The 9111-nt window shown below is 42.2% G+C and overlaps 1 protein-coding gene across 1 annotated transcript in view; it reads right to left on the reverse strand.

The window, feature by feature from the left end:
• The window catches only part of SHISA5 (shisa family member 5), a 59395-nt gene extending 56322 nt beyond the window's left edge, over positions 1 to 3073 (reverse strand). The window contains exon 1 of the mRNA XM_024195672.2: positions 2835 to 3073. Within this exon, the coding sequence (XP_024051440.1) occupies positions 2835 to 2895 (61 nt within the window). The 5' untranslated portion in view covers positions 2896 to 3073. The remainder of the gene's footprint in view (positions 1 to 2834) is intronic.
• Positions 3074 to 9111: the final 6038 nt, after the last annotated feature.

Here is a 9111-nt window from a genome sequence, read left to right on the forward strand (position 1 = left end):
ATAAATTTGTTAGTCTCTAAGGTGCCACAAGTACTCCTGTTCTTTTTGCGGATACAGACTAACACGGCTGCTACTCTGAAATCTAGATTGTGCTAGGTGTTCTTTAAAATATAAGACAGTTCCTGCTCTGAAAAGCTTAAAATCAGGTGAGGGTGGGAGGGAAGAGAAGGGATGTAATAAAGTGGTCAACGTAACAGCTAGGAAGCACAGTTGCCAACTTTCACATGGTAAATAAGCACTGCGACTTTCACAATAAGCCAAAAATCAAGCTAATCCCATTTCAAAACAAGGCCACAACAAGCCAATCCCTAAGAACCCCAACACTCTATGTGACTAGATCCCCCCAGCGTGCAGTTTGGGACTGTGGTGGGCCCGCTGTGCACCCCTGACTCTCTCCCCCCCTTGCTCCTGCTTGCCGGGAGCCTATCAAACAAAAGAAGCAACAAGCTACACACCAAACAAGCAACAAGCTACAAGCCAAAAACTAGCCAACACGCAACTCAGAAGCCAATTAAGCCAAAAACAAGCCCAATTGCTGTGTTTTTTTCATGGGTTTGGCATGTCTGCTAGGAAGCCTATTGGTAGTTCTCCTTTTTAGAATTGCATCAACTATCCCCAAATGTTCTTACCTAACAATCAGCTAATTTAGTTGAGTTACTTGATTGGTAAACTCCTTATCAGGGAATTGTCCCATCACCAATTGCTACTGTTCAAGAACAGATTCATGTCAGTATAGTATTCATAATTGTTACCATAACTCCTCCAGGACCACCCCAACAGACGTTTTATTATACTGTCAGTAAGTCAATATGGACATAAGTTATAGCTAACTTGATTAATAAACTTCAAAACATATCTATGAATATTCCTCTCTCTCCCTCCCCCATCAAATGAACGGAACTAACTTGCACTGAGAGTGACGACCTTGATGTAAAGGAAAAGCTGAGGCTCCTTTAGCTTTGACTTTTTCCTGAGCTCCAAGCCAGCTAGTCTTCCTAATTAAGCTCCTTTCCTGTAAATATTTTCCACTTATGCCTGATGTCTTTGATCAAAAGTTTTCTTTGCATGAAACAGGTTGTTATTAGAGCTGTATGAAAAATTTAAAACCAATTTTGTAAACCTTGACATTTATGCGTTGACTTTTTTGGATGCCCAATCTTCATTACCTTGAAAATGCTCAATTTCCATAAGCACTGAGCACCCGCTTCTTTAAAGAAAAAGGGTTCCTTTAAAGATTTCTAGGTACTAACAAAAATAATAAAATAAAAATGGGGCCCCATAAATCACTAGTCATGTTTGAAAATCTTAACAAGAAAGTCCAGAGCAGCTTTAGTCACCAGTGTTATTTGTGACTGTGAAGTTCATCCAAATTAATATGATCATGGTAGGACATTAACAGCCTTGTGACTTTTTTAGCTCAGTAGTTTACTCAGAACATGCCACCATTGTAAAAAAATAAAATAAAACCCAAAACCAAAAAACACTGTAACAAGGTAGCACAAGGTAAAGCGCATCTTGGTTTATCATGTGAAAACTATTACACCCCAAGATCAATGATATTACTAAAACATTCTCTTGGGAAACCATAGCCTTCTACCTGACAGCTGCTTTTTAGTTTTGAAAAAGAAAGTTGTTTGATGTTCTGAACATTTTTGTTTGTTTCTCTAATTCTTGTGGTAAAGGGGCCTCAAGCCATCTTGAGCAAGTACCCCTGCTCAACAGCAGCTAGTATATTTTTTGAAGAGCCCCAGGGCCACTTGCAAATATGCCTCTGGTCTATTTGAGCTTCCTATGTATTCGGACAGACAGAAAACTGGACTGGATGGACAGGAGAGGGTTTTTACATTAGTAGCAGTTTGGGGGAAGGGGTGGAATTGTATCTAATGTTAATGCCTAAATGTTTGGGACCAAACATGCCACAACATGAATTCAGAATGAAAAGATGTAATATCCAATATTGTTAAGAAATCAATCAGGAACACATACAAAAATAAATCTGTTAATCTTTAAGGTGCCACCGTCCTTCCTTGTTGTTTTTGTGGATACAGACTAACAGGGCTATCCCCCTGAAACAGGAACACATATGTTCATTACTATTCCTGATAAATCATCTAGTCACTCCTTCTCAGCCTGTCGGCCAAGGCAAGATTGTTTCCAATGATACTCTCCAAAGCTTCATCTAGTTTTAAATGACTCAGCTATTAGGGTGTTCATTGCTCTCTCCTGCGGAACCTATTCCATGATCTAATGGATCTCGCTGTCGAGAAAGTGTTTTCCAGTATCTAGACAAAGTTTATTTAGTCCCTCCTGCTGAGTAAATACTGAGTATTTACTATTCTCCCCCGTTGCCTCCCCCAATTCCCCTTTACAGCGGTGCCAGTAGCTGGAGCCTTGCCGTCACTGCCTCTCCTATACTTATGGGAGACTGAAGAGTATATCCCTGACGGGGACATTTGAAGAGAACGAAATCAAGCCCCCGGCAGCACTGAAATTAGCTCCCCCGCGCCCAGCCCCAGCGAGGCGCTAGGGAGGGCTCCCTCGCTGGGATGGTGGCGTTTGAAAGGGGGATTCCCAACAAGATGCCTGAGGGGGGAGACGACAATGCCCCATTTGAGGGGGGTTCCTGGTCTCCCTCTCCCCCCCCCCATCCCCCGTAGTGTCTGTCCTGGAGACTGTCGACACCCACCCACACTCGGCCCCTGCCAAGCGCCTCGGGAAGCAGCACCTCCGCGCCCCCGTTCACCAGGAGCAGCCCTCACTGGGCCACCCCAAGCCCTGGTGTGCGGGCTCTGCCCAGCCCAGCCCAGCCCAGCCGCCCCCTGCTCGGCACTCACCGCCGGCCAGCAGGAGCAGGACGCTGAGGGCCAAGCGGCTACAACCGCCGGCGGGAACCATGGATCGTCCGTCCGGGGAACAGACGGCAGCCGCAGCTCGGTGGTGGGTCGATGTGTGACTGTTTTCCAAGCGAGGCGGGCGGAGCGCCCCCTGCGGCCGGGAGCCCGCCCAAGAGCCCCGGCCTCCGTCCGCCAGAGACTCCCCCTGCCTGGCTGAGGGGAGGAGTAACCAGCGCCTGGCGGCCTCCTCAGTTCAGCGCCCCCTTCGCCTCCTATTGTGGCGGCGGCCCACGCACCTCCCGCCTGTAGCCTGAGGCGCCGCGGGCGGCACCAGAAGCCCTGCCCCGACCCACTTGGTCACCGGGATGCCTGGGTTCATTCCCCCCTCTGCCACAGATCCCTCTGTGCCTCGGGACCTTCGCCAAAGCAAGCCTCCCCCTCAAGGAAGCCGGGAGATCCAGGCTGCAACTTTAGCTGCGGATTGAGGCAAAGTATAGAACTGGCCCCTTTGGTCAGGTGCCCTTTTGAGCTGGAGGCTGCACACTGGCAGTGTTTAAAACATGAGGCGAGCGGGATCGTAACACTCCCCTCCGTCAAAGGGCTACATTCCCCAGAATTCAAAGGGCTTTAGCTGTAGGGGTTCCAGTGTGGACACTTTTCTTTTTAGTTTCCCCTGGTGCCGCAATAACTAGGGTGGTTTTATTATTTATCATGGAGTTTAGTATAGGAATCAAGTAAACATGGATCAATCCTTCAAATAATAAATATTTGCAGACTAAGTTCACATAGGTGCTGCTAGATTGAATATGGGTGAAGTAAAGCTTTGCCAAAAACAGACCTAGCCTTGGAAAACAAAGACTTTGCCCCCTTGTGGAAATAAGTAGGTAATAGTTAGTAGCAAGTTTATGTATAACGGGACTAAGTTGGGTTTGAAAAGCACCATTAGACTTCTGGCATAACTGATTCTGTGACAATTTAATAGCTTTAGCCGAGCTCAGCCTCTGCAAAATGAGGACTACTTTGCTACCTCAGAAGGTCTTTATAATGACGAATTGAGGCTTGGAAGATTCTCCCACATTATAGGGAGGGCTATTTAAGAATTTAGATCATTCAAAACACAATTTGATCCAATAGCTCCATGGAAGTCTGTGTGATTTGTTTCAAGGGGATTTTTAAGTTTAACTTCCTCCTGCCGTATGTAAACCACTAATAGCAGTTGTGCAACTTGTACATGAGACACCCCTATGAAAATGACTAGAAGCAGATGAGAAACAGTAGAACGTCCTTGTCTACTGAAAGAAATGCAGAAATCAAAGATGACCACTATAAACACTCTAAACATGAACTAATCCTCATAGCTGCTGGATTATGTAGATAATTATGAATTATTTTGATGGGGAAACTGAGGCAGAAAACATAAGTGAGTGGGTCAGGACCGTAGATGGAGTCATTGTCAGAACCAGTGGTTTAGTAAAGGAGTTCTGGGCTTGCTGCCTTGTGTTGAGAGAGAGAGAGAGAGAGACAGAGAGAGAGAGCGCACACACACACACACACACTTTGTTTTATTCATTTAAATCCATGCAAATGTTTCATTTTGAAAAGTAATATTTCATCTAAGCTGTCATTTTAAAGGTAAATGTGTTAACTAGAGTTACTCACTCCTTCATCTTGACCAAACAAGATTAGTTAATTGTCACCCACCCCTGCAGTCTTCTGGGTTGTGTAGAAAGTTACTGTTCACAAGAAAGCAATGGAGGGAGAACATATCTTTCTCGGACCCCAAACACTGTATAAAAATGGTCAGGTTTACATTGTGTATGTAAATTAGTGACTTACAGAAACTCTATCAAATGCTAGTATAAATTTAGGGATTACTATGGTAATACAAGGTTTCAAGTTACCTTCTGTCCATTTACTCTTATTTGTTAGGGCAAATATTAATATAAACTCAAACATTTATTAGCAAGTAACACTGTATGAAGAGATTTACATAGCTGTGTAAATAGCTCACCCCTAAGTTGTGGTTTGGAAAATATTTAGCTTGAATATATCTGTGATAAATAGAATCTTATCACATTTCCAATATTGCCAATCCTCAGCATCCAAAGATCAGCAGATCCTCAATAAACATACAAACCACCACAAAACAGACTTGAAATAAGATTTAAAATGCATGTAAGGTTTTTATTAGGGCTATTGATTAGAATCATAGCATATCAGGGTTGGAAGGGACCCCAGGAGGTCATCTAGTCCAACCCCCTGCTCAAAGCAGGACCAATTCCCAACTAAATCATCCCAGCCAGGGCTTTGTCAAGCCTGACCTTAAAAACCTCTAAGGAAGGAGATTACACCACCTCCCTAGGTAACCCATTCCAGTGCTCACTTTATATTATTTATATTACAAATATTTGCATGGTAAAAAGCAAGTAGTATTTTTCAATTCACCTCATACAGTTAATTGCAGTTAACTCATGCAATTAACTAAAAAAATTAATCCTGATTAATTGGTTTTAATCACACTGTTAAACAATAAAATACCAACTGAAATTTATTAAATATTGTGGATGTTTTTCTACATTTTCAAATATATTGATTTCAGTTACAACACGGAATACAACATGTACAGTGCTCACTTTATATTATTTATATTACAAATATTTGCATGGTGAAAAGCAAATAGTATTTTTCAATTCACTTCATACAGTTACTGTAGTGCAATCTCTATTGTGAAAGTGCAATTTACAACTGTAGATTTTTTTGATTATATAACTGCACTCGAAAACAAAACAATGTAAAACTTTAGAGCCTACAAGTCCACTCAGCCCTACTTCTTGTTTAGCCAATCACTAAGTTTGTTTACATGTGCAGGAGATAATGCTGCCCACTTCTTATTTACAATGTCACCAGAAAGTGAGAATAGGCATTCACATGGCACTTTTGTAACTATCATTGCAAGGTATTTACGTGCCAGATATGCTAAACATTTGTATGCCCCTTCATGCTTTGGCCACTATTTTGGAGGACATGCTTCCATGCTGATGATGCTTGTAAAAAAAATAATGTGTTAATTAAATTTGTGACTGAACTCCTTGGGGGAGAATTGTACATCTCCTGCTCTCTTTTACCCACATTCTGCCATACATTTCATGTTATAGCAGTCTCCGATGATGACCTAGCATGTTGTTCATTTTAAGAACACTTTCACTGTAGATTTGACAAAATGCAAAGAAGGTACCAATGTGAGATTTCTAAAGATAGTTACAGCACTCGACCCAAGGTTTAAGAATCTGAAGTGCCTTCCAAAAGCTGAGAGGGACGAGGTGTGGAGCATGCTTTCATGAAATCTTTCAGAAATCTTAAAAGAGCAACACTCCGATGCAGAAACTACAGAAACTGAACCACCAAAAAAGAAATTCCCGCAGCTCCTTTTGGCCGGGAAAGGCAAACTGTGGCCACTGGGAGCTGCGAGCAGCCGTACCTGCAGACGCTCAGGTAAATAAAGTGTCTCGCGGCCTGCCAGGGGCTTACCCTGAACAAGCCGCGAACCAAGTTTGGGAACCCATGTGCTATGGGTATCTGCACTGCCTGTTTCTATATGGCAGGTGGGTCCAACAGTTCTATTGGTGTTCTTTACAGCTGCAAAGATTTTCATGCAATGATTTGCTTATTTTAGTATTTTGCAAATGTATATTGATTTTATCAAATGAATGCCTTTTTTGTAGATTCATTTCAGTAAGTAGGTTCCATAATACTGAATGGGCATTAATTGCTTTGTTTCTACAAAGATACATGTATAACATTTACCAGGTTGCAGTGACTTTGGTGTAGAGCGATGTTGTTTCTAGACAGATTTTTGAAGAGTTATAGTTGTTGCAAACCTTGAAGATGAAGTGGGCAGAGAGGGCTCTTCCCTTCCATCAGTCCAGCCTGTTTCCCTTCCTTTTTTTACCCTTTTCTCTAGGAGAGAAAAGTATGGCAGCAGCTTTAAATGCTTTTTGTAGTTGTATTTCTTAAAAAAAAATCTTTATTCCCTGTCTGAACCTTACTGTAGTTTTGTGGTTTGGGAAGTTTCAGTTCCTGCCGCCCTTTTCCTGAACTCTCAGGTCCCTAGCCATCTGTGCAGAAGGCAACACTGACGCGATGTCAACTATTGCTCTATTTATGCCCTGCCCTAGTGGAGCAGGGAAGATAACTGAGTTACTTAAAATACAGACTTCCTTTACTCAGGATATTGTAGTTTACATTGCTACATAAAAACAGGGAAAGAAGCCCTCAGATTTACAAGTTCTCTTTAAAATGGGGATTTTTGGATGCTGTACACACAAAGCAGTGACATTTTGGATGTGGAACCATAATAATCTCAAACTACAACAAAATATAATATCCTGATTAATTTGACGGTTAGAAAGGATAATACCAATGTGGTGTCATTAAATGAAGTGATAACAGCCCCTTTTACTCTAAGTGTATTTTTAAAACACAGTAGTACCATGATTAGCTGAATCAAAGTAGCAGAATTTACATATTTCAGGTGGTAGCCGTGTTAGTCTGTATCAGCAAAAAGAACAAGGAGTACTTGTGGCACGTTAGAGACTAACAAATTTATCTGAGCATAATCTTTCATGGGCTAAAACCCACTTCATCGGATGCATGCAGTGGAAGATACAGTAGGAAGATTATATATATATATATATATATATATATATATATATATATACACACACACACACACACACACACACACATATACACATATACACACACACACACAGAGAACATGAAAAAATGGGTGTTGCCATAGCAACTGTAACAAAGGTAATTAATTAAGGTGAGCTATTAGGTGAGCTATTATCAGCAGAAGAAAAAAAAACTTCTGTAGTGATAATTAGGATGGCCCATTTCCAGCTGCTGACAAGAAGGTGTGAGTAACGGTAGGGGGAAAAATTAGCATGGGAAAACAGTTTTACTTTGTGTAGTGACCCACCACTCCCAGTCTTTGTTCAAGCCTAATTTAATGGTGTCTAGTTTGCAAATTAATTCCAATTCTGCAGTTTCTCGTTGGAGTCTGTTTTTGAAGTTTTTTGTTGGAATATTGCGACTTTGAGATCAGTAATTGAGTGACCAGTGAGGTTGAAGTGTTCTCCGACTGGTTTTTGAATGTTATAATTCTGGATGTCTGTTTTGTGTCCATTTATTCTTTTGCGTAGAGACTTTGTACATGGCAGAGGGACATTGTTGGCACAGGGGGGGAGGGATAGCTCAGTGGTTTGAGCATTGGCCTGCTAAACCCAGGGTTGTGAGTTCAATCCTTGAGGGGGCCACTTAGGGAACTGGGGTAAAAATCTGTCTGGGGATTGGTCCTGCTTTGACTAGATGACCTCCTGAGGTCCCTTCCAACCCTGATATTCTATGATGGCATATATCACATTGGTAGATGTGCAGGTGAACAAGCTGCACCTGTGTCATCAGTGTGGTTAACTCAAAGAAAATTAAATACAACATTAACAATAATGAGTTAAAGTCTACTGAAATAAAATAAGCAGAGAATGAGTTGGTGTAAACTAGATTCCAAACCAATTTCCAAGCCCATAAATGAAAAAAGGTTAATGTGGAGTGGAATCCAGTCCTTCCACACAACCGCTCCCACACATTTGAGCCTGTGGTTGAATTCCTAGGCCATCCCAAGGGTGAGGAACACCAACTATGGCAGCAGTGATTTGGTTGGCATAGCATTTAAGAAGTTTCATGTTTCCAGTAGATTCTGCATAGAATAGGGGAAGGGAATAGAAGAGGAAGCAAAACATGAAGTTATTCTTTAGCTTGCATGCATTGCACTATTGCACCTACATTTTCTAACAGTTTTCCTTTAAAAGATGCTAAAATAATGGTGCCTATACACAAAAGCATGTCTATAGGATTTTGGAACTGGGGCAAAAGTACTTTGGCAGGGTGGCAGTACAAGGGCCAACATTTCATGTAATGGGCTAGATTCAGCTTTAGTTTTCACCAGTTTCTGCAAACATGATCCAGGGCCCCTTGTGGTCGAATGTCCTCCTGAAAGGGGGGTTGTAATGACAGTGCATGGCACCTGCAACCCACCCATCCAACAGTGGGCTTTTAACAACCTTAGCTTGGGTAATGGCCTAGGCAGCCTCCACTTGCAATGTTCCAACCACACTTCAGGACTGTTCAACCTAGCACTATCCTTAAGGGGTGTGAAGGCAAAAATTCCTGATCTTCCTTTAGGAGCACATCCCCACTGGGTCAGGAAGTGGAA

This window comes from Terrapene carolina, unplaced genomic scaffold (genome assembly GCF_002925995.2).
Source record: "Terrapene carolina triunguis isolate 2854851 unplaced genomic scaffold, T_m_triunguis-2.0 Scaffold232, whole genome shotgun sequence".
Lineage (NCBI taxonomy): Eukaryota > Metazoa > Chordata > Testudines > Emydidae > Terrapene > Terrapene triunguis.